The 25518-nt window shown below is 43.8% G+C and overlaps 1 protein-coding gene across 9 annotated transcripts in view; it reads right to left on the bottom strand.

Annotated features, from left to right (window-relative positions):
• Positions 1-1942: 1942 nt before the first annotated feature.
• The window catches only part of TJAP1 (tight junction associated protein 1), a 49287-nt gene continuing 25711 nt past the window's right edge, over positions 1943-25518 (bottom strand). For 5 of the 9 annotated variants that reach the window (XM_066618416.1, XM_066618426.1, XM_066618435.1 and 2 more), the window contains 9 exons: positions 24643-24693; positions 21116-21275; positions 18162-18190; positions 15684-15845; positions 13046-13112; positions 12584-12613; positions 9939-10046; positions 8643-8726; positions 1943-6477 (listed from right to left, as the gene is read on the bottom strand). In XM_066618416.1, the coding sequence (XP_066474513.1) occupies positions 5158-6477; positions 8643-8726; positions 9939-10046; positions 12584-12613; positions 13046-13112; positions 15684-15845; positions 18162-18190; positions 21116-21241 (1926 nt within the window). In that variant the 5' untranslated portion in view covers positions 21242-21275; positions 24643-24693 and the 3' untranslated portion in view covers positions 1943-5157. Of the gene's footprint in view, positions 6478-8642; positions 8727-9938; positions 10047-12583; positions 12614-13045; positions 13113-15683; positions 15846-18161; positions 18191-20143; positions 20295-21115; positions 21276-24642; positions 24694-25518 lie in introns of those variants that run through there. The other 4 variants (XM_066618462.1, XM_066618470.1, XM_066618444.1 and 1 more) reach the window with 3 other exon arrangements.

Genomic DNA, 25518 nt, shown 5'->3' with positions numbered 1-25518 from the left:
GTTTACCAACAGGACTTTCTTAAAATATAAAGTCAGGAGAACCACTAGGAGGCAGCAGTGTCCTGTTTTTTCCAATTTAGCTTTTCTGGCAACTATCTGCCCTAAATTATGGGACAACAGTGTGGGCAAGCACATTTTTTGCTTAAAACAGCAATATCTCACTCTTTACAAGAGTGTGCTTTTTCCCTTGAGGGGAAAATGCAAACCCTTTATTAGTAGGAGCACTTTCAATAATAGTTTCACCTGCAAACACACCCTTAATGGAAATGAAATATTGTAAAGCAAATAGGTGCTACCTTCTACCCATGTTCCATGTAACAAGCAACTACATATAGCAAAAATTGTGCATATGCTGCCAGAAAACACATCTGTAAATACACTTTTCCATTGAAAACTTGAAAGACATTGTTAATATACAGCATGAACTGCCTACACACTTAGACATGTCCTCATACCAACTGTTCAACCTCTGGTCTGGTTTTTAGGAAGACCATCCACGGTGAGCCACTATATACCAAGCATGAAGTACTTGGAAAGACTGAGCATGGCATGGTGGGTAACATTTTGGGTTTGCATCTGAAAAGCTCAAGTTGGCATTTCAGCTCAACCAAAACGTCACTGGGTCATCATAAGCAACCTACAGCCGAGTCCTACAACCCAGAATGGTTAGAATTTTAGCCTTCAAACTCCTTTTGAACAGCAGCAGCATGCTGCAGTGGGGTAAGAGAGCCTTGTTGTAGGACCACAGTACTGCAATTTTGATTTCAAGGATGAACAAAAGGTTCAGAAGTGAAGAAGCACTGCTAGAAGTACTTTACTTGCTCCTTTGTGATTCTTTAAAATGAAAAATATTGCCAGATGAACACTCCTGCTCTAGAGTTTTAGAGCAGGGGACTCTGCAATAAGTTTTACAAAATGATGTAAGAGTTGTGCTGTATCATTAACTTTCACCTAAGGAAGTAATAATTAACAAGTAACAAATTCCCATGATACAGAGCCTCTCTGTACACAAGCAATACACTGGTAAAAAAAATGCCATCTGGTGGGAAGTATTACATTTATCCAGTTCCAAAATACTGCTCTGTACTTGGAGTGCTCAGGAAACAGCCCTCCAACAGAAGCACAACTTTTAAGAGGGGAGGATTGGGCAACTAGAAATAAGCCACGGACGTGCATTGAAAGCCTTCAAAGTGTCAAGGCTGGATTGCTTCCTATGATCAGTTTTCATGCCTAATCTCTGCAGATTAACCGCAGGGCTATAAGTAAGTCCTGGAACGTGCTGGAATCCCTAGCATGTGCGCACTGCTGAAACAGACGCCTGCGTTGGCTCGGTCATGTTGTGAGAATGGATGATGGCCGGATCCCGATCTCCTCTACGGAGAACTCATGCAAGGAAAGCGCCCTACAGGTAGACCACAGCTGCGATACAAGGACATCTGCAAGAGGGATCTGAAGGCCTTAGAAGTGGACCTCAACAAGTGGGAAACCCTGGCCTCTGAGCGGCCCGCTTGGAGGCAGGCTGTGCAGCATGGCCTTTCCCAGTTTGAAGAGACACTTGGCCAACAGACTGAGGCAAAGAGGCAAAGAAGGAAGGCCCATAGCCAGAGAGACAGACTGCACTTGCTCCTGGTGTGGAAGGGATTGGCCTTTTCAGCCACACTAGACGCTGTTCCAGAACCACCATTCAGAGCGCGATACCATAGTCTTTCGAGACTGAAGGTTGCCAACAGATGATACCCAAGTAGACACTTGCTTTGCAGGCAGAAGGTCCCAGGTTTAATCCCTGGCATTCAGGAATGACTCACACCTGAAATCTTCAATACCTGCTACCGTGAGCACAAATATTGAACCATTGACCTAACAGACTAGAAGGTAGCTTCATATAGTCACAGATGACCGAGTGGAGACATGTACTTTTAAAATAGTTTATTTCTGACTTTAAAATATACATCAGTTTGAAAATCTCAGAAAAAAACATATTAGTCGCAAATTAACAGTCTTGAATTGGGGCACTGTAAAATGTGGGGTAGCTAAAGAAGGCAATTCAAGCTCCCCAAGAGAATGAATACTGCCAGAGATGAGCAAGATAAAAAGGGCCGAGATGCCGGACTGCACAAGAGGAGCTCTGGAAGGAAGGCTGCACCTGAACTAACACAATTCTCCTCAGCTGTCTTGCAGGCATCACTGCCACCCAGTCCTATGTGAAATAAATGGCACTGCTGGGTTTTCACTCAGGAATGAATTTGCCCTCCCCACATGCTTTAGCCCAACATGATTAAAGGCAGATTAGGATCAATCAACACTGTAGAACCTGGTTCTAGTTGCCAGACAGGTGGCTATAATGACTGTCAGTTTCAGAATGTGCAGCTACCCACAGAAGGGAGAATGAGAATGTGATGAGTTCTATCACAGAGACACGCACTAAAATCAGTTCCCATTGTTACCTAAGCAGTTCAATTTGACACAGGCCCAGGCTCTATGGGGTGGCTTCACCAGTATTGTGCCTGCTGAATACTGACTACAAATGAGAGGCTGCCAAGCAGCTCTGAAATTTTCACACCTCCAGGACCCCTCACAAAGAGAACATTCAGATCTAGGACAAGGAGAAGCGGCAACTTGGATCCTGCTCTTTACAGAGCAAGGGGAGTATCAAGAAACCAAAGGCTGCAGCAGCAAAGTGGCTGAGCAGAACAAGCAACTGCCAGGGTGGGAAGTCAAACCTAAAGTGTCCTAAAGGCTAAAGTGTCCTAAAGGCTAAAATAAGGGTGTCCATCTTTAGCACCAATTCATTAGCATAACTAAACCAAAAGATAGCGTCACACCCCAGCAGCAGGATGCAGGAGCCAGCAGCTTAGCAACAAAACAAATGACCAGTTAGCAAGGCCACATTCAAGTTCACCTATGGTTAGAGTGTCCAAGGCTAATACACAGCAGACCCTGGCTAGGCCTGAAGAGAAACAGCAGAGGACAGCACAAGTATGCAGGCAGATGCAGGATAGGCTCTAGCAGCTGTCCAACAGATATTGGAAAGTTTAGGGAAAGCTGTGGGTCCTGCAGGCCTATGATCAGGCTGTTTTGGCAACTTTTGGTTGCTTTGCTGGTGTTTGCAAGGGAGAGGGCTCCCTGTGTTGAGGAAAAGGGTTTAAAGGATCCTCTCCAGTGAAAAAATCATTCAAACTTCATTCAAACAAAAAGCAGACAGTAAGATGATTAGGCCCAGAAGCCTAGCCACTTCACTAGTTTCATCAGCAGGTTAGGACTGGCTACAAAGTTAAGATGTGAGAGCCTGAATTATCAGTGAAAATGCTTAACACTATGAAACTTTCCCCACTATCCCCAGGTGTGCACACACAGACACACAAATACTGCAAAAGAAACACACAATACTGAACACAAGCAAAGATTAAAATCAAACAAAGGGGGGATATCAGACCTTGGATAAGGCCTTGGGAAGGCACTAGTATCAATTTGGATCCCAGCCCAAGGCAGAGAAACCCATTCTCATCATCTCCAAGGGGCCAAACAAGAAAAATCAGGCACCTTTTGAAGTGGTGCCTCTCTTATACTTGGCAGAAAGGGAGCAATTGTCCCTATTCATTCCATAGTATTCCTCCCCATGGTAGTTTACTGATATCTTCCATGTGTGCGTGTATATGTGTTTGCTTTTAGACTGAGAGTCCCTTGGGGACAGGAACCCATCTCTCATTTCTTTTACTGTGTAAAACTGCTTTGTGAACTTTTTTGTTGAAAAGTGGTACATATTCTAAATAATAATAATAAAGAACATGAACATGTGTCACTCACACAGAGGTTAGTCATCAAGGAACAAGATCGCTGCACTGTTTAGACTTTACCAATAAGAATTCATTCCTCAGATGGTGAAGAAACTCCAGACCTTGGTCACAGAAGAGGTGGGAAAACTTTATGGTTGCAAGATCTACCCAGTACTTTATTTTTCACTAGAACCCCAGGGTTCACCAGCCAGAGTCAGGTATAAAATCATGGCTCAGACATATATTTAGAGTTAATCAAGAGGAAGCTGCTGCACACATGCTCAGCCCAGGAATCTGTTCTCCACAACAGTTCACAGTCCTTTGCTGATATATTGTAGTGTAAATCATCTGGAGATCTAGTCAGAGATCTCAATCTACCTTCTGTCCTGTAATCTAAAAGAGAAGTGAAATAAGCCATTTCTCTTAAAGTTGAGGCTCTCTCAACCCTATTGCAGATTCTCTGCTCATTTATAAAAGGAGAAGACAGCAGATTTAAGAAGTCAAACACCTAAAAGGGAAAAAATAAAAGAACATGCTTTATCTAATAACAAAAAAGGAGAGACAGACCATTTGAAGACAGCTGACAAGACAAATTGAGAGACAGGCACACAAAACCCAGGCCATTACAGTAAACTGTCCAGCTCAGTTTTGCTGGGGGACTGCAACAGGAAACCTCTGGTTGCTACTCTGAGAGGAGGATTCCTGTCTTTCAATGCCTCATAATGGCAGCCCTTCCATATAGGTACCATGCCAGACTCATGACTCAGAAAGCAAGGAACCCATAGTATGAAACTGAGCACTGCCCACCTTGTTCACACGTGCATACACATGCAGAGGCTGAGAGAAACAAACAAACAAATTCAGCAAATAAATGTAATAAAACACACAACTGGGGATGCAAACCCATGGAAACCTTTGTGCCTCACTCATAGCCTTCCACATGGTGGGATGGCAGAAGATTCAGACAAGAAAAACAGGTCAGCATGTTCCTACTTCTTGGCACAAGCTGAAAAGGTAGGAAGAGAGGCTTGTGGTATCCTGGGAGAAGGATTCATGATCAACAATGGGAGGTTACTGGCAGGTTCAGGAGTGTGAAGGCAAAACTGAACTTTGTAAGAAAGGGAATGAGTGCAAATTGAGCTGGGAACACGAGCAAAGAAGTGGTGTGCTGGTGTACACCTGAATGCTTTGTTCTGGTGCTGCAGAAGAGCTGTCTCCACTCTTCACATGTATTAAAAATACAATAAATATATAAAAATGGCCTGGAATTCCTGGGAAGGAGTACTGAGATGGTATTCCTTTCAAATCCAGGACTAGAGGCGCAGCCCTTGGGAGGTGGATACAACACTGCACTTGGCAACCCAGGCCTACCTTCCCCCTACCCTCAATTGAGCAAGTTGCCCTGCTCCTGGGCCTGCGTCAGGCTGTCTTTGCGATGGAGGTGATGGACCCCCATTCTCTTGGGGCTTCGATGGGGTCGGGGAGGAGGTGGCTTGCTCTTGCACTCCCTGCTCTGCTCTGAAGTACCCTCTTGGCTGTTCTCCTGACTTCCCTGTAACAGCATTTCCTGTTCTTCAACTGGGCTCCCGGGTGAGTCCAAGTGTACATAGTCCTTGTGCTTCTCTGGTGAAGAACCAGCATGTTTCTCAACAGTCCCCTCACAGCTAGCCCCTTGCAACAATTTGCGGGCTTCGTCCTGGGAGATGTCTGTACCATAGTCAGAGAAGTGGCTCTGGCGGGCCCGGGATTCTGTGCTGTCTGTGTCGACACTTGAGTCTCTGCTGATGGTCCAGCTGCAGCTCTGTACTGACTCCTCACCATCTGAGTAGGCAGAGGCCACTCGGCCCAACTCCTGCATGGAGCGACTGAAACGCTTCTGAAGCTCCTGGGCTGTGTCACGGCTAAATGAGGTGCGGTTCACCAGCACCCGCTCTGTGGTGGGGGGAGCCTTTTCCACAAACATTCGCTGCCAGTTAGCTAGCAGATCCTCTTCAGAACTGGCTGAACTGGCAAATGTGCTGGGAACCTGTGGTGGGCTGCTGAAGGGGCTGCTCTGAGATGATCCATGAGCTCGGTTCACTTTGGGGGATGGCTGATAGGAGCAGCTGGAGGTTGACCGCTGGCCTTCGGAGGCAGGACTATTGGGAAGTGTGCGCTGCCTTTCTGAGTTCTCATCCTCCCCCTGAACCAGGCTCAAGGAAATAGCCTGGCGCGTGGCATAGGTACAGTTTGGCAGAGGGCTGTTCTTTGGGATCCTCACCTTGTCCTCCGAGAACTCAATCACCTTCCGCCCCGGGTACATGGGGTGGGGAGGGGGTGGAGTGGGATATGGGTTCAGCTTCTCAAAAGTGGGCACCTCACCAGGTATGCTCTCCAGGCAGCTCTGGGTCTTGCAGCCCCCATTTTGCTGTCTTCCTCCCTCTGGTATCTCATTTCCAAGCTGCTCTGGGCCAGGACAGGCGTTGGGCAAAGCCCCACTCATGTCTACATGCACAAAGACATCCTCAGCTATAGGGCAACTGCCACTGCTGGACTTGGCTGAGTTCAGAACCAGCGACTCTGGCTTCTCCAGGACTCTAGCGATGACTGAAGTGGGCACAACATCAGATGGGGCCAAAGTGTGAGGGGCCTCCTGGCTTGGGCCTGAGGACTCCTGAGTGCTATGCAGGTGCTTATTGACCATGTCTTGAAGTTCATAGGGAAGCTATGGAGAAAAAGACAGTAAATTACACTGGAACTACAATGGTGCCTGGCAAACAGAAGGGCCAACAGGGTGGGACAGACACATGATGCAGCATGTGGAGTACACTGCCAGCCCAATGAAACTCTTTGTCCAGTCATACCATGCAATTAAACACACCTTTCAAACCATCAACCATCTACAAATTCAAAACATTTCCATTTCTGACCCAATAATTGAGAAAAACTGAATTATTTCCTTGGCTCTTGGTCTGATGGACAAGAAGGGAGGGTGAGAAATACATGCACTAATTTGATCATAAAACAAGAGTCCTTGCTAGCGCATGTTAGGCCAACACTGTGTTATTGACTGGTGGAAAAAAATTAGCTAGTGGGTGCACTGAATCGAGTGACCAACCCCCACTATTAGAATCTGCAGCTTCCAGCAAGCCTGTAGTAATTACAGGCCACTGCCTTGGCAGCCTGCCCTGGAATAAGAATCAATTGCTGTCCTGCCACTTGCTGACTCTGGAGATAACAAAGAAACTGGACACTCCCACCTCCACAAGCCCACTGAATCAAGGAAGGTATCACAGGTGTTGACACCTTTGCAACAGAATAGTAAAGACCAGGTGGAGCCATGTGTCCCTCACAGAGGGGCTGAGCAGCTACAGAACTGAGACAGTGATGGATATGTGTTCCTCTCCAAGACCTCAGACCTTTGCTTCATAGATCCTTAAATGCTTACCAATGATAGCAATTATAAAGCAAGCAATGAACTGGACAGAAAGAGAAGGGAGCTGAGATACTCAGACTTACATGCTAAGCTCAAGAAAGCCCTGCTTCACAAACACAGGGGTTGTCTTAAGTGATTCTCAGGAGAGATTCTCAAATCTCTCACTTCTTCATGTAAGGTGTGCATATGATATTATTGGGCAGTTGTACCCTCCAAGATGGCTTTGAGAATGCATGCCAATTCCTAATATGTGCATGCCAATTCTCAAATCTTAGCGATCATCTCCTTTTCTGTGTATCACAACTATGAATACTGCTTCTTTATGCCACCTGAGCACTGTGTCTGAATGAAAGGGGCAGGTTGTTTTGGTTAAAGTCCAAGCTCCAGCATTTCCCAGAGTTAGTGCAAGGGACAGTTCTAAAACTCTTTCTACAGCAGTTTTGAATGTTATTCACTTTGAGTCCTTGCAATAAATTGAGGTACAGATTTAGACAAGGTGAATTGCTGTAACATGGGGCTGCCCATGAGGACTTCCCAGAAACTTCAGTAGCTCAAAATACTGATCTTACTAATGGAAGCAAGTGAGATGTTACTATGTCACACCCCTATTCACCTTCCACAACCCGTTTCTGGACACAATTCAAGGTGCTGGAGCTTACTTTTAAAGCCCTACACACCTTGAGACTCAGATACTTGATATCTCTCCCAACATGAAGCCATCCATCTCACATCATCATCTAGGGAGGCTCCTCCTGCATGTGCCATTGTTCACAGACGCATGGGTCATGCTGACTCATGGTAGGGCCTTCTCTGTTGTGGTGCCCACCTTGTGAAACTCCCTGTTGGAGATATCCACATGGGCCCCACCTTGTTTGCTTTTCACAGGTATGTAAAAATGTTTTTGTTCCACCAGGTCTTTGGACTGAGTTGAGCTGCTTCTTCTCTGCTTTCTAAAATTGGTACTATGATTTTACTGTTTTGGGTCAAATCTGCAGATCCTGAAGCTGCAGATATGAAGAATGAAAATTACCCAACTCGTCCCTCCACCGAACTTCTTTATTTTATGCTGGGGGAAACTTCTCAACCTTTGCGTCATGTGCTGCCTAACTCACAAACAGACCCTGCCATTAAGTAACTAATCTAATCGTTACAACTCAGTTTGCAGAAGACATTATCCATAATGAAAGGGAGGGACAAGAGGATTCAGCAAGAGGCCTACAATTTTAAAAACTCTTTTCAGACACCCTCCAGTATAAGGCTGATGTGTCAAAGAAGACTAATCTCCTTCCTCCATAAAGTTGTACAGCAGGAGAGTAACATGAACAAGACTAGACAGAATGGTAATGCACTCATTGCCTTTAGCCAATCCTATTGGGAAGGTAGGAGGCACTGGGGAATTACTGAAGTCACCTGCTCACATCTTTTCCATGTGTAGGATAGAAAAGATCACTCACATCAGCAAATTTGTGGTTCCGAAAGTGAGATTTGTTGCACTTCAGGAGCTGCACTGCCAGGTTACAGTCCTGCCGATATCGCTCCTGCCAACACAGAGATTAGAAGTTCACATCCAGAAACTGCCTAGACATTTTGAGCATCAACACAACAAGTGGCAGTTGCTACTTTTAATAGTACCTCAGAACCTGGCATTTGAAGCCAGATGAGGTAGTCTGCCTTACAGTAAGGCTGGCCCCTTAGCACATTAGCTTCTCACCTCAGACCACTCTGCCAATCCTGTAAAATGGCTCATTCCCACCCTATGCTGATTCAGAAAGAGAAAACTGCTCTAAAATTCACAGCAACGTACCCTAAGGAGGTTGTCTTATACAAGCAAGGTATAAGCAAGTTTGTCTTGCTGAATTTCAAATAATTCCCCTGCTTTTACTTTATACTATATTCACCCTCCATGTTAACCAATTAGAACCTGTATATTTTAAGCAGCTTGGGTGAACCAGAGTACTTCGGTTTAAACATGATAAAGTTCATCAAGGGTAATCAAACTGAAATTAGTTAAATGCCATTGATTAAAATGACGTGAATCAAGACAGTAAGAAAAGGAAAGCATATCTGCTTTGCCTATTCAAGCAGAGCTTGTTTTAATTCTCTGGAAGACTCCTCTTTGCCTGAAAATTTAATGCAACATTTTCAGTATTGAGACACCCAGATGTAAGTGGAATAGTTGAACTGCAAATGCACAAGGGGGGCAGGGTTGCCAACTTGTAATCTTGAAGACAGCTGTATCCACCAACCAAGTATCTGAAGGTGGGTCAGAAGAGAGAAGGGAGAGGTTTTGACTTGCCAGGTGGAAAGGTTGGGGGAGAGTCAATAAAATAAGTTAACACTACCCAGTCCAAAATATTAACTCAACAAAATAGCAGATAGCAAACCAAGGCAGACCTACCACACTGGCTGCTAAAATACCCAACAGCTGGCAACTCTAAGAGCATACTGGTATGTTGATCAAGCATTCGGCTCAATTCCAATTGCCAAATCTTCTTGCAAAAACTTCAGCTCCAATATGCTGCCCAGTTACAGTTTAGGATGTGGGGGGAATTTTATGCAAGTTATCTTCTTTTGGGACTACAGATCACTTGATTCTCAATGAAGTTGACATACTTGGTTCTCCACATAATACCCATTCCCTGTGTTAATACACAGTGTATGTTGCCGGTGGTGAGGAAGGATGCAACCAATTAGTTCTTTTTCATCCCATCTCCTTGCACTGGACACTGTCCAAGTAAAAGATGACTTACATTGAGTTCTTCTAGTTTATTGATGGTAGTTTTGGCATCCAGTAGCTTATTAGTGAGCTCCACAATCTCCCAATCAAGTGTTTTCCGATCCATCTCAGCTTTTTTAATCTGGAGCACAGGAAATAAAAAGATGGTAAATCCTACTAGCTGATAGCAAATAGACTTCGCTCCTGCCCACCTCCCTTCCAAACAAATCCCCCATCCTATTTAACTCCAGAGAAGTAACAGCCCTTTCTTTATCTTAGCAAGGGAGGAAGATAGGGTTCAAACAGCATAGTGGAGTTAGTCACTCTGCATCCATTTGTTTAGAAGACTCAAACACGTTAGTTATTAATGCAAACTGCACAAGCCTTCCTTGTTGCAGTTGTACTTCATACATGTTTGGCAAGCAGACCATGCAGGGGGTGAAGCCTGTCTTTAAGTAGTCATGTCTGGAATATGGCAGCAGAGAGAATTGTAGCAAAAAGCCTGACAGATACTTCCCACCCCCCAGTTGTCGCTATTTTGACCAGAGTTGTCCTGAATATACATCCTACACATCTTCCACTTGGGATTATCTGCAAAAACAGCTGCTACTCATACAGTCTATTCATTCTTCAAATTATGGAAACAGTGCTCAGACCAGTTTCCATTTAATAATGTCCCCTCTCACCTAAACCTCTTCCCGTTAAGTACAGCAACTGTTCATTTGTCCTGCTTCCCTGTTCAATCTGCATATGGTGATAGTGAAAAAAAATTCTCTCTAATATTATAGGACAAGGACTTATGCAATCAGCATGGGTATTTTATATCTCACAGATTGTGAAATACAGTCCTTGGTAGAAAATATAGTACTTCACACAGAATTCAAAAGACTTCCATTTTCATTTTAACAGCAGAGCATGTTTCTAATCTACATCATTGGAGGGGGTATCACTGACAGCATGTGGCAATAGTTTGTATTTCATGCTTTGAAACTGGAGAATTAAGATGGTAAAACCTATGTGTTAGGAAGCACTCTCTGCCTGGGCCATTATTTTTTACACCCTGAGCGTCAGTTCCTGTTCACCTACCCTTCTCTACAGCTGTCTAGTTCCTTCCTTATGAACTATTCTTGATCCTTTATCAAAAATTGATATTCTGAAGAGGTAACAAATTTGGAATTGCAAACAAGGGATGATATTTTATAAACAAGTATACAGAGTTCTGCATACTTTAAACTAAAAAAACTCAAAAAATTCTGAAGCAAGAAACACATTCTACAAACTATAAAATGAAGCAAGTATGCAATTTAAATTTTTTTGGCATACTTTATTCTTCATTTGTCCAACAATGGGAGGAGAAGAGAGCTATGACTGAACCTCAGCCCAATGGAAACCCTGCTCTAGAATTTCAACCCACTTTCAAATCTATGTTCACAGAAATAGAGCCCAATCCTATGCACGCTTACTCAGTAGTTAGTATCACTTGTTTACTTCCCAATAAACTTGTATAGAATTACAGCTTTAAGGACTTAAAAATGGCTTTTATAAAGGAAAACTGAAATCCCCAGAGTGCCAATTCTGCATCCAAGGTGAATTTCTATTATTGAGTGTTGCAGTCCCAAAGTCATAGAATACACACGACTCTGCAAAATTATCCACAGAACTATACATTTAGGATTTTCAGAATTGGGACTTTAAACAGTCCCCTGCTTCAAGAACCATGGTTTCTCTGCCTTCTCCCTTATCCTGTACTAGCTCTGATAAAGGATTCCATAAGCCAGCATTCCAAAACTTGCCCTCAGCAGCAAAATTTCACTAGACTTGTAACAAATGAATCTACCCTCCTGTGGCCTTTTTTAAAAGAATGGAGTGCTGTGCCAGATGGAGCATGAGTGGACTCAGTAAGGTGTAGATACTCTGCAGAAATGATTGAGGATGGATGCTGCATTTGTACAGGAATGAAATGCCCTGCATGTGCACACACACCTCTCTGGGGCCTGTTAATTTGGTTCCCAAGTTTCTTTCCTATAAGTTTCAATAGAGAGAGGCAATTAAGGAAAGGCCCACTTACAGTTCCTCTGCCCCTCTGAAATTCTCAGCAGAAATGCTCAGGAGGATTTCCACAGGGCATGCTGTGCCTAGTAGGAATGGTTATGTAGAAGAGTCCACACCATGGCATCAGAGCCTAATGCACTGAAGCAAGCAGGGGACAGGCACTGCTTAAAAAAAAGTATTCCTTAAGCACTTGCTCAATGTTCAACAATCTACCGGGATCTCAAGTGATGATGGGGTCTGTAACATGCAAGTGGTCATCAGGGATTACTGAAACTGCAACCATCTGTTTACAGAGATTATAGCAGTGTGACTGAAAGGCTGGGCCTGTACCTCACCTCAGAACTAAACTTTGGCTGGGCTGTTCAAATTTTCCCTACACAAAGTGTGCTCTTGCCATTGACAACTCCTCAAAGATGGAACAACACATGCCAAAACTTAGGGGCCATCACAGGTCAGCTCTCCAGTAGCCATTGTATCCAAGCCCAAATTGCTGGCTGGTTGAATTTCAGAGACCCCAAGACAAGGACTGTAAAGGTGGGGCTGACTCATGAGTGACTAAATGAAACTGAACAGGCTGAGACATGTGAAGAGGAAAAAGGAAAAAACACACGAACGAAAAGACGCAACTGCAAAAATCCAGCTTTGACTGAGGGAGGCCTGAGAGGTGAGCGCACCCAGCGTGTGCCAGCGGCAGCATAGGAAGGAAGAAGAGAGAAAGAGAAAGAGAAAAAGAGAGAGGAGAGAGAAAACAGCCATGAGTGTTATGAATGCACACAATAAACAAATATGTTGGCTCCACTCAAATAAGCCCACAACCCAGGATGAACCTCCCCACATCACATCTCCAGCACTTTTGTTTAAAAAGCTGACACACGACAAAGCTATATGTAGCTACACTAAAGGAGAACCAAAACTCTGCTGCACACAACACAGAAGATTTGGAAGGCAAAGTTTTCTCTGGTCAGATCCTAGGCCAAATCCTCACCACATTCTGATGCTACTACAGAGCAAGTGCTAAACCCTAGAAGTCCATCTAAGACAGGTGTGGCCCACCCACTCTTCCCATTACAGGCTCAGCAGATCAGTTACCAGGGCATGCAGCTTCTCCTCCAAGTCCTGATTGGTTCTCTGTGACGCTGTATAACTGTTCTGCAACCTAGAGACAGACACAGGTTATTAGGTACAGGTTATTATTCCAAGTGAAGCACCGCAAGAGTTTCTGTGGTGAACAAGTTAGATAAGATAAGAATGCTATAAGTTGGAGCCATTGGGCAACTCCTCCATAATTTATGTTTGTCCTGAGCTCTAAGCTGAGGTCATATATATGCATTTGACCTTTCTGTGAGGGACATCCATGAATTCAAAGTGAAAGGCAAGTAAGGAAGAGTGAAAGGCTGGTAGAGGAGAAAGCATAAAGCATGAGAATTTGAAGAGAGGGAAAACCTGAGGAGCTGAAGGGACTGAAACTGTACTCAAGGTAGGAGCAGGAGGGCTAAAAATAACCTGAGCAAGGTCTCAGAGAATACTCTTAAACCCGTAGCAACAGTGGTAGAGAAATGGCTTGCCTGTTCCAACAACTGGTTTCCTTATCAACAGTCAAAAACAAGAGCTCCTAGCTGATGCCCAAAAAACCTGTTCCCCACTTCACTTTGGATTACCCGGGGCGGCTGGTTTCAGCAGTAATTATTTAACTTTAACGAATCCGCATGAACGCAGAGTGTTCTCCCTAGCTAGATTTAATGCCCTTCCCTCAAATGAGATGAAATCTAGGTTTAATGCTAAACAATCCAAAGCATGCCGTTGCGGCACAGGTTCCTTGGAGACAGTCTCCCATATTCTATTAAGTTGTATCCGATATTCAGATCTAAGCAGCCGTTATGTACTCCCCTTGATAATGTCGCTTAATGGATCTGAAATGGACATCGCCAGACAATTACTAACTGGCAGGAATGAGGCAGTATCAATTAATATGGCTAAATTTCTTTACCATGTTTATATAAGAATTGTTTCCGGAAACTGAGCTTAATCAATGTATGACGTTGATAATTTTCTTGGACCATTGTTTGGGTTTCTTTGTACATATGCCAAGAAAGGTTTTGAAATTGAATCAACAGTCAACTCCCATCCTCATCTCTTCCCTTTAAAGGACCCCTTTACCTCTCCAATGCAAAATGCTTTACAATCATTATTGCAGTAACTTTCATGACCAACTTGTTACCCTCATCAGAGTGAATCTCAGAGTGTCTCAGAGGAGTTGAGATGGATATGACCAGAAGTCACAAGTCCAATTTTATCTACTGACTCACAATGATTATCCAAGGGGGGAGGGGGGAGAGAGAAGAAAGAATTTCCTGAACATCCATCAATAGTCACTTCCTCAGTTCATCAACTTCAGAAAACTGGAAAAAAAACACTTGATGCAACACAGTAGGCCTCAGTAAATTCTAAGTTCAGAATCTAAACAGATACAACTGGAGATTGATGACTTCAACAATACAGGTACCTGTGCCATGCTTGCCTTTTTTCCTCCCTCAGTGGGCTAGCAGCAACTTGAGATTGAAGGGGAGATGGTACAGAGAGCAGGAACACTTAAAAAACCAGTCCACCCAGCAATGCTATTCTGAGTCTGTTTGCACCCAATCTCTCATGGCTGCTTTAAGAAAGTCTAAAATTTGGCCCCTCACACTGTGTCATGGGGTGGTTATAACAGTGCACATATTAGCAGGTTTTCATGATTTCATTCACCACCCTCACCATGGTGAGTGAGCTGGTGCCCTCTGGCAAGGGAGCTTTTGCTGCACTCAGCAGATACACACTGAAAGTCTTTGCTGAGTATAGCCATGTCCTGCACTTTCTTCTCCTGCTCCAGAGAAAGGGAGAAAAGGATATGGAAGTGAGTTGATCCAGGTCATGTTTGATGCAGGCACACTAGATGCTTTCGACATGCATGGTCAAACAGCCCAAGCCCCACATTTTTCTCCTGCTCAAGAGCAGGACAGTGGAGCAGGAGAAGGAAACATGGACGGGGAGGAGAACCACTTTGTAGATGCAACCATGACTGTGGCTTTACCCAGAGAGTAAATAATCTGTGGAATTCCTTGCCACAGGATGTGGTGATGGCATCTGGCCTAGGTACCTTTAAAAGAGGATTGGACATATTTTTGGAGGAAAAGTTTGTCACAGGTTACAAGCCATGATGGGTACATGTAACTTCCTGGTTTTAGAAGAAGGTTACCCAGAATGCCAGATGCAAGGGAGTGGCTTGCAGGATGTGGGTATCTTGTCTTGTGTGTTCCCCGAGGCATCTGGTGGGCCACTGTAAAATACAGGAAGCTGGACTAGATGGGTCTTTGGCTTAATCTAGCAAGGCTCTTCTTATGTTCAACATTTGCAGAATATTGTGCATCAATCCTATATGCAATATGAAATCAAGGAACCCTAGACTGAAAAATTTGAAGGTTGAAGCACAAACAGCGCTTTTTTCTTAAGAAGCATTCATACAAAATAATTTTCCAGAAGCAGGATGATCAACACAATTCATGACTGGCTAGGCAGAGCAGGGCACAGAATAAATTGCATAAAGAGCTCAGAATAAGTTGATTGCTATCCTCCCGGAAATGACATCCCAAATATAGGGGGGCAGTTGTAACACAGTTATCAAGCAATCAGATACTTCTGCCTGACTCACTTGCCTTCCCCCCCCCCAAGTTCTTTAAAGTTGACATACCTACGAAACTTGTCTTTGAATTTCTCTAGTTCTTCACGATTCTGTCCCAGTTCCATCTCTAGATAGTCTTGGCCCGATTCCAATTCCCTCTCCATTGCCTCCATTTTGTTGGTGACATAGGCCAGACGCCGACGCAACTCTTCATTCTCATGCTGCAGCAACCTAACACACAAGGCAGCAGCAACATGTTCCTGAATGAACGTTGTAGACACCAATATATGCACAGATCTAGCCTCACTTTTTTACAGCTGAAGTGAGAGAAACAAACAGTTCTGCCTCAAGTTCTGCCTCTACCTTCTTAACTGAGCTGCAAAGTACAGATGTGAGGAGAGAAATTTCCTGTGATGTAAAAAAATAATTTGCAGAATCTGACTATTTATGCATAAATCTCAGGATGAGGTTACATATCCAACCCCTTCCCCACAGGTTGCTCTCACCACAAGGCCTGAAAAAGCTATAATTTGACAATGATGATTTATGCTTTTATGAAAGCATACCACTTCAGGAAATTGGATCAAAAGCCCTGTTTTTAACATGATACAATCTTTGTTTGCAGTCTCTGTTCAAAATATGGAGACATTTATGAAGTGTCGTCCCACTGTATTGGAAATATAAAGCAATTTCAAACCTAGTGGTGAGTAATCCCTGCATATCTGAGGGGATATCACTCCAAACACCTTAAATCTTCCTGTCTGAAGAGAAAACACAGTGTGCTCCACTACTCAAAGAAGGTTATCAGGTAACACAGAACTCTACTAGATTCCTGTCCCTGCCTTCAAGCTCCAGGAGGAGAATTCTGGAGACATCTTACAGGCCAGAAGAGAAACAGTTCAGCAAAAGCTGGGGCAGATACAAGATTGGGGTGTTACAGTGGTCAGAAATAATATGCAAGAGCGAAGAATTGTAATGTATTGGAGAAAAGATTTAGCTTCTGGCATACACTGCTAGATGTTATCTATGAACAGCAAGCATTTGCAGAAGCACATGCCCTGGATAGAAAAGGAATCATTTCAGTTGAACATACTCAGGGCAGAGACCTAAAGCCTTATATTCAGCAACAGGCCACTCATCCATTCTAGCAGCTTCTTCTCAGTTTACAGTATCTCAATTAAGTACAGCAGCCAGATAGGCTGCACAGCTCAGGTGTCTTCCACTAGAAGCTAACACGTGCTCAATAATTCATGTGCTGCCATGAAAATCTAGCAAGGATGCAGGGAGGTGAAAGAGACCAACCTAAACCTTCCCTACAGTACTTCAACTCTGCTCACATAGGAAAACTGACCCAGTTTCCAAGTCACTGCACGGAGTTAGTCTGTGGAAGAACAGGTGGCCAACATTCTTATACGAAACACTGACACAGAAAAGCGCTTCATCATATTCATGTGTTCCCGTCCATGCAGAAACTTTTCCAAAAGGGCACCAACTCTGATTTCATCGGCTCATTTTTTGCTTTTAATTGCTCTTAAGTCAACAGCTACTTCCTGAAAATATTTCACCTGCTCATCTTTCACCAAGAGAGAATAAGAACACCATGTAAGTTTCCAAATTACAGTAAATCACATCCAAATAATGGTAATTAAAAAATATTTTCAAGAATTGCTTGTTAATGCTTGAGGTTGGGAGAGCTACTTCCCCATCCACTCTTCCTGCTGGAATAGCACTGACAAAACAGCTGAGTAGTGTTTCCTCGGTGTGTTTTTACAGGTGGATCTGCGCCTACACTAGCCCTGGCATCTATGTCTAAGGCAACAATACAGTAGCCTCCCCCAAATTCACAGGTACCATAACTGCAATTCTCAAATTGCTCCCGCCCAGTTGTGCTCATGACCTGCCTCTGTTTGTTTGCAAACACTTTGCAAAAGGCAATTTTTTCTTTCTTTTGCTTTGGAACAGAAGCAAAAAGTGAGAACTTAGACTCGAAGCTGCAAAAAGAATTTTAGAGGAGACAGTGAGAATGCTAACAGGAAGTGGAATCTAGTGTTCTCACCATCTATCTGCTTCCTCTGCTGTCTGCTTCCTGTTAACTTTCTCGCTGTCGCCTCCTGCAGCATTCCTCTAACAGCTAAGTCTAAGTTCTCACTGCCTGCTTCCTTTTCCAAAGTGTTCCAAAGCAAAAGGAAGAAAAAGTTGCCTTTTGCAAAGAGTTTGTAAACGAAGAGAGTTGAGTCATGAGCGTGACGGGAAATTTGAGTAGAGTTTTGGTTTTGGGTATCCACGGTAGCAGCAGGAATCTCTTATGCCGCAGAGGGGAGGGTGCATGTATTGGCTTTGTGATAGTTGCTTTAGCTAATGCATCAACTGGTATGAGAACTTGAAGCTTAAAAAAAGTTATCCATTTAGATCCATCTTACAGTCACAAGAGGAGGAAACAGCCATCACAATCTCAGAGAATAAGCACAAATGTAACAAACTAAAAAACAGAAAATGTGCCCATATAGATCAAATGACAGAAGAACAAAAAGGGACTAAGATACTTACTTCATCCTTTCCGCATCCGTCAAGGGCTCCTGTACAAGAGAGGAAACAATTTCAAAAGTATTAGTCAGTTTCCACTGTGGGAAGCAGAAATACACAAGAATCCAATGTTAATTATGCAAAACTCCCCCTTTCATTCAACAAACTAACAGATACCCTCCTAGTCACTTGCTATGTACCCCCATGCTGCCCATAAGCTCTCCCTTCACATTCAAAATAGCAAAGTATTTGCACAGGTCAACAAATGCATACTGCAAAATAACTTTACTCTTCACTGCTCTAGCATCACACTATAAAAGCAAGAATGTCCCTCAACATTCCATTGTATTCTCTCACTGCAATGCACTTCAGGATGCCTGCCAATTATTTTAATTTGCTTATTGCGCCATTCTTTCAAGGAGCTCAGGGAAGCAACTCTGCCCCCAGTTTTATCCTCTTGTGAGGGAGGTTAAGCTGAGACAGACTGGCCCATGGTCTCACCAAATGAGCTCCATAGCTAAGTGGGAATTAGAACCCATTTCTCTCCAGTCTTAATCTGACACTTTATACAATACACCATCATCTGCTCAATATACCTTTACAATATGGCATCGAATAGCACAAAATAGCTTACCCCGATTTAAAATGGACTATCACATTAGGTCACATTGCATGAAGCAGACTGCAACCTCCCAGCATCTTCCAAGGCCTGATACCAGAAACAACAAATCTGGGCAATTGACAACGCTTTGTTAGACCTAGGAATCCCTTTTCTTGATAAGTGAAAGGCAAGTGATTGGCAGCTTTTCTGAAGCATACTGCACAGAAGAGATGCCTGTGACATTCATTAGGCAAACTGGTTAAATCAAACTGGTAAACTGCAGCTGATACACAAGATATACACACCCCCTTTGCTCCAGCACACTGATACAATGTAGCCTTGCAGGCAGACAGTAAACAAAGGCAGGAGGTTTGATAAGGAAGACTTTTGCTGTAAATGTAAATATCATGGAGACACACTAATGTTCTGTTCTTGCCTCTGAATGGATAAAATTCCAACTGGGTCACTGGTTGGAAAGGGAAAAAAGAAGAAATGAAGAAAATGCAGGGCAGCCTGGATGGCCAAAAGGAAACACGAATTGATGGACAACTGGAAATTGTGAAGAAGAAAAGTTGAAGAATGTTAACAGGAAACATAACCCATTTGAATTGTCTTCCCACATAGATCATGGAAGTGGGAATTGGGCTAAAAGCTGTAAGTCACCCTCTGTACAGATGAGAGGTACTCAGGGAGGTAAATTCTCACTAAAACAAGAAAGATTTACCATCCCAGTTTTCAAAGTTACAACAGACAAGAGGAGAGCTCAAGTAAGAAAAGCCAAGGGCACATCTAGCCCAGTTTCTTACATTTCACAGTGGCCCATCACCAGGCGCCTCCTGGAGCACACAGACAGCAAGATGCCTGTATCCTGTTGCCATTCCTTAGCATCTGGCATCCAGAGACAGGCTACCTTTAAAAGTCTGAGGTTTCATACAGTCATCATGATTTGTAACCTGTAATGGAATTTTCCTTCATAAATCGGTCCAATCTCCTTGTATACAAACATCTGCTCCTCACTCCCTCTTCACTAAGCACCTACCTTGTAAAGTGCTGAGCTGAAAGAAGGGGCACCTCTAGGAGAGGCACTGCTCTCCTTCTGGCTCCAATGCAAAGGAGATTTAAAAAAGACCTTTTTTCTAGGTAGGTCGACTCCAGCACTGGATTCTGCCAGGCTTGCTAATCAGGGGCTGTAGCCAGGAATACTCAATGGGTAAACCCTCTGGTCTTGCCTTTTGTTCCTCCCTCCTTCCCTCCTCTTCAATCAGGTGTCTTCCATGAAGGCAGATGCTGCTGTTCAGAAGACACCTTGCCAAACCAGCTCTGCCAGCTGTTATAGCTGACACTAACACAGATCCACCACCCGCCTCTCCACTGAGAGGACTTTCTCTTTCTTGTCCTTCCTCACCAGAATGGGCTTCCTCCTTAGCCTTGCAGCTCTCTCCATTTCCTCAGGTGGTTTCCTCCGACAGGACATCAGGTCAAGACCTTCACGCCTCCGCTCTGCCTTTCTCCTAGTTAGGTGAGGGCTTCTCTCAGTCGTCCGCTTTAGGCCCTCAGGCTGGCCTTCCTTCTGCCCTTCTGGTGTGGAGCATCTAGGAGAAGTGGGGGAGTCCTGGCTTCCCTCTCCTGCTCTGCCCTCCCCCAGGGAATGCAAGTGGACAGGACTCAGAACTCTGTGGGTGATCTCATCCAGGAACTTTGAGAACTGGAGTTTCTCCTCTGCAATCTTATCTTTTCTTCTTGTGGCCTCAGAAGCACTAACACTGCTGTGCTCTGATGTGCGCTTGTCCTGCCTGCCAAGGCATAGCTGAGGGTCACTATACTTGCGTGAACGGCGGCCACGGGTCAAGGTCTCCACTGAACGGGATTTGCGCAGGTTCTTGGGTTGCACCTCCAGCATGTCTGTCTGCTTCAAGATGCCTTTGAGAGGTAGGTGGGTTGGTGGGACATGGAATTTCCTAGGTGCTAAGATTTCAGCAGGTTCTTTGAACATCAGAGAGCGCTCCAAGCTTCTACTCTTGAAGGAGCAGGTTGGCCTTCGGCCTTCATCTCCAGAAACTACTACTGTCTCTACACTGCGGCTCATGAACTTACTGAGCCGCCCACGGCTAGGGTGCCGATAATGCTTCACACTCCGCCTCCCCATTTTCCTGCCATGAAGCATCACAGGTGACAGAGTCCGGCTCCTGAGGTTCAGCTCTGCTCTGCACCCTGCTAACTCCTTGTCACTGCTCGACTCCAGAGACCAGGAAGAAAAGTTTACGTTGCATACCTCATACCCATCCACCTGCTGTCTGAGCTGGCCTGCCTTGGTATAACTAAACCCCTTCTGCTGACGTAGGGGGGTGAGGCCCTTAGCTGCCCTGCTTTCAGTTACCTGACTCTGCTCCGCCAAAATGATACCATCTTGGTCATCGCGCAGGATAGGCAACTCATGTCGAATCTCACGGTGCTGTGGTGGAGCCTTGCGGTAAGGCTTCTTGGCAGGTGCTGTGCTTGTCATCGTCCCCTCCTGTTTGGCTTTCACAACAGGTCACCTGCCAACAGCAGAAATTGCAGAGAAGAAAGAGAAAATCAAAGAAGCCCCATCAGGCCCAGAGATGTTCCCACAAGTTAATCAAAGATCTTGTGTCCCACAGTAGCCATATATCCAGAGAGCAGAGGAAGGAGGCAAGCCAGAGCCTTGGAACAGCAGCTGCAGTAGACAAGAGGACAGAAGTAAAGCACAGCTGCGTCCTTCCAGCCAACAAGAGCAGAGGACTAGCTCATCCTCTCTCCTTCTGCTGCGCGCAAGCACACACATTAACATAGTGTGTGTCCAGATTATATATAGCAAACGAGAACAAGCCTCAGAGCGGCGTATTGATTGGGCTCTTTAGGAAAGGCCGTTTCCGATATGGAAACTGAAAACCTTACAGGCAGTAGTGACAGGCCAGGCAGGAGCTATTGATCTTGTGCTGTCACTGCAAGAAGGACTACATGGAAGCGAGCTGCAGGCATTAAGCACACAGACAGGCTGGAGAAGTTGTGTGCTTGTACTAGTTAAAGCCAATTACCCCCAAGTGCAAGAGGAATTAAACAGCCAAGAGAGGCACTTTTTCTGCTACTCACTCTCAGAAGATCAAGGGCAAAGCTAGGGGTACTCTCAACACAGAAGGAACATACACTGCTAAAAGCTGCAGAGGTATACTGCTGCCTTCAGCTTAGGAACAGAACTGTCTGCATTCTATAAAAGCCATGAGCCATTACCACCTGTGCCAGTTCCCATTCTAAAAAAGTCAGAGGCAACATGCGGTTTACAATGGAGACAAAGAGCAAGCCAGAATGATTGTGAGATTTCTGAAAACACAGAGGCCCCTCACTTTCTGCTGCATTCGTAAAAATGCAGCAATGGACAATGCTCAGGCTGCTGTCAGGGAGAAATATAAGCATGTCAGCAAACAATGCCAAGGAATGCAACACAAATGGAGTAAAAACCACTCAAGCTCCTTGTCATGAATATGTACATGTTAGGCCTAGGTTGTCAGTAGAAGCCTGAACCACACTAAGACAATGTAACTGAGAAGTTGCTAGCCGTCCCCAGCTGCAAGAATGTGAGTAAATAAACTAAAAGATTGTTGTCTCTCCTTTGCTGGCCAGAAAGGACAGATAACAAGAATTACAACCCATTGGAATGTTTAACACCTTCATAGACAGAGAGGCACCTGATCAAGTGGAATAGAACACAGCTATGGATCTCCAGTTGGGAGGGGTAAAGAACTATGAGGGGCTAGCAACCAGGTCAACTTTAAGAAGGTTCTCTCCTCAAAAGTTTCTGATTGGACAGTCTAAATAAGTATGAAGTCACCTCAGTACTATTAGCATAAGAAGTATAATAATGAGTGCCCAAGGGGTTTGTCCCAGTCCTTCTTGAACAGAGTTTTTGGGTGCAACATCCTGCATGCTAAGAGCTCCATTGTCTACCATGGGCACCTGGTCTCATAGATAGCCTTGGGACTAAAAGATCTACAAGAGTAACTGATCCAGGTGAGAGATAGGGATTAATAGAGATAGCCAGCTAGCTTTATTATTTTATTGCTGATATTTCCTAGATGTTTATGCCTCTAGCATTTGCTGCCTTACTTTAACTTTATGTAACCTTATGTACTTAATAAACTAAAATCTCTTTTACTAAGTTTTTTCATTGCCTGTTGGTGACAAAGGTTCAGAATCCTGCCTAGCCGTTCAGCAAGCTACCAAGTGCTCATTGAGGTCTAGTAACTTGAGGACTGAAGCTTTAATTGGAGAAAGAGCTCAGTGCCTGCAAGGGATAGCGTTAAGCCTAGAGGGTCTCAGTGTCCCTGGACTGAGGCTCTGGCACATACAGGGTGGTGGCAGTACTACTAAACAGGGGTTCAAGAACCAAGAACTCTGAGCACCCTGAACCCCCCTAAAGTTTACAACACTCCTCAAGAAATCAGGAAGGCTTGATGCAAAACTTAGGACAGAAATCAAAGCGGCCTTAAGTCCTTATAACCTCTGTGATGTTTCCAAGGCATGTCACCAATAAATAAGATTTCCTGGAGTGGCTACAGAAATCCAGGGAACACTTCTCTGTACATGCTCATCAACTGGAATGCACCTCAATGGACTCCTCTACAAAGAAGGAATGCAAGCGACGCTTGGTTTCATTAGACTATAGTTCTTGGCTTCTTCCTAAGCACTACTCTGGAATAACTGGAGACTGCATGTGCATTATTACTACTACTGACACATTTATCTCATGATAGCAACATGCTGGGCACTCTGGAGAAGTGATAAAGAACGTTCACAACCTACGTCAGTTAAGACAGAGGTGGCGAAAAAGCAGCCATCACATTAAAGGAACAACAGAAGGCACAGGCGGCAGGTTCATTCAGGAACATGCTTTGCTTGCAGAAGCTATGGTTGTTTCCAGCTGTTCTCACCAGCAACTTCATGTTTATTTTTTTCTATACCAGACATACATTTCCTTGAGATATTGTGCAATAAAAACTGCTACCCCTTAATAGGTTTCACAATGCTGAAGAGCCAGCCTTTTGTAATGCTTACAGCAGGCCATGTGAGGGTAAAGGAAGAAACAGAATTTTCACTCTGCACAGTGATGGGCTTAACAAAACAAAAAGCAATTTTGGCAAAGAAGCCACAGTACCTTTGTACTTCTACAATACATAGAAAAGATCTGGAACTCCTAACCACCCAGAACCATTCATTGCCATCGCTGATCCATACATACGTACATACATTGCACAAGCCAAGACACAACTATAGTTTGGGACACCTTTAATACCACAGATGGCATGCTGTAGCCATCAAGGGAAAACCACCGAAGCTGAACTTAAATCACTTCTGAGAGTTATGAGTTATACAGTACTAGTAGCCTGATGACCCAGAGAAAATATAGAAGACTGAATGCACCTTCCACTACCTCCTCACTACTATCAAAAAAATTACAAGATTTTTACTTGCCTTACTCAAAAAAAGATTAAACCAAATTAAATCACAGAAATATTTCCTTGAAAACCTCAGCAAGAATGAAAATAAGTAAATAAAACTAGCTATAAGTTTATACTTCAGCAGATATAGAAAAATTGTTTGAATGGCAATAGTTTCCACTTTTTCTTAAAAAGTTACAAAGACAGCTATTGACAGACCTCACTAAAGTAGCATATTTTACAATTAGGGGAGGGTCAATAACAAGAAGACCCTGCTTTGTCCCAAACACTTCTGCCTATAGCAAACTGTGAGTGGAGCTTCCCTAACTTATTTCATAGTGTAAGGATAGTCATATAGAGAGAAGTACTCCAATATGCTTGGCTCAAGTTCCAGGGACCTCATGGACAGTTTCCATAGTTAAATTTATAACAAATGAATTGAAATACTTACCAGTTTGGTTCAGATTTGAAGCCTCCTGAAGAAGGCACTCAATCCAATGACCTAAAAGAAAACAAAGATGACTTACAATAGAACCATCTCCAGCAGGAAAAAGGGATGTGCACTTCTTTCTCACTTCCAAGCACTCACACCAAAGTGAGATTCAGGGCATGGTTTATCTAGCACTTTTCTAGTAATGACAAATATTCTGTGTACCAAACAAGGTTCTGCTAAAGATTTGCTCCAACATCCAAATTCTCATCACACTAGAAAACTTAGAACCAAAGAAGTCAGGAAGCTAGCTTTGTTTTTAAAACAAAAGCCAAAATTCTCAAGATGATAAAGACTACATTTTTGTGACACACAGAAAATGCAATTGGACTGGAAGTAGAGGCTTCAAGGGCTTGCACATTGAAACAGAGGCGGGAAAAACCATCTAGTTCCTCAGGTATTCTGAGACCTACATCATAATGACCTGGCTTGTATTCTCTGCTAGCCATGCATGTGTTTTACTCTATGCAGTATGGACTTTGATTATAAAATTTGGCTTCACAACAATGAACACCCCCTGCTCACGACAGCCTGGCACCATTCCCTACTTGAAAAGAGAAAATATGAGTCTCTGAAGCCAAAAACCTCCCTCTCATCTGTTATACACTGTAAGATTTAATAAACCTTTTTGCAGGTATGGAAAGTCTGCGATTCCCATGTTACTTCATCAGTCGAGTGTAAGTGTTTAGTAACAAGAAAAGAACCTTATGAATATGTCTATTCCATAGCTCAGATTAAAAAACAGCTTCTTATTTACATTATAAGATAACCTTTTACGCCTTTTTAAAATGGAGGTACAAGTCCCTAAACTAAAAAAAAAACAACTCCCTTAGAATC

This window comes from Tiliqua scincoides, chromosome 1 (genome assembly GCF_035046505.1).
Source record: "Tiliqua scincoides isolate rTilSci1 chromosome 1, rTilSci1.hap2, whole genome shotgun sequence".
In the NCBI taxonomy this organism is placed as follows: Eukaryota; Metazoa; Chordata; class Lepidosauria; order Squamata; family Scincidae; genus Tiliqua; species Tiliqua scincoides.
The sequence above is the reverse complement of the archived record's forward strand: the minus strand, read 5'-3'. Positions and strand labels throughout refer to the sequence as shown.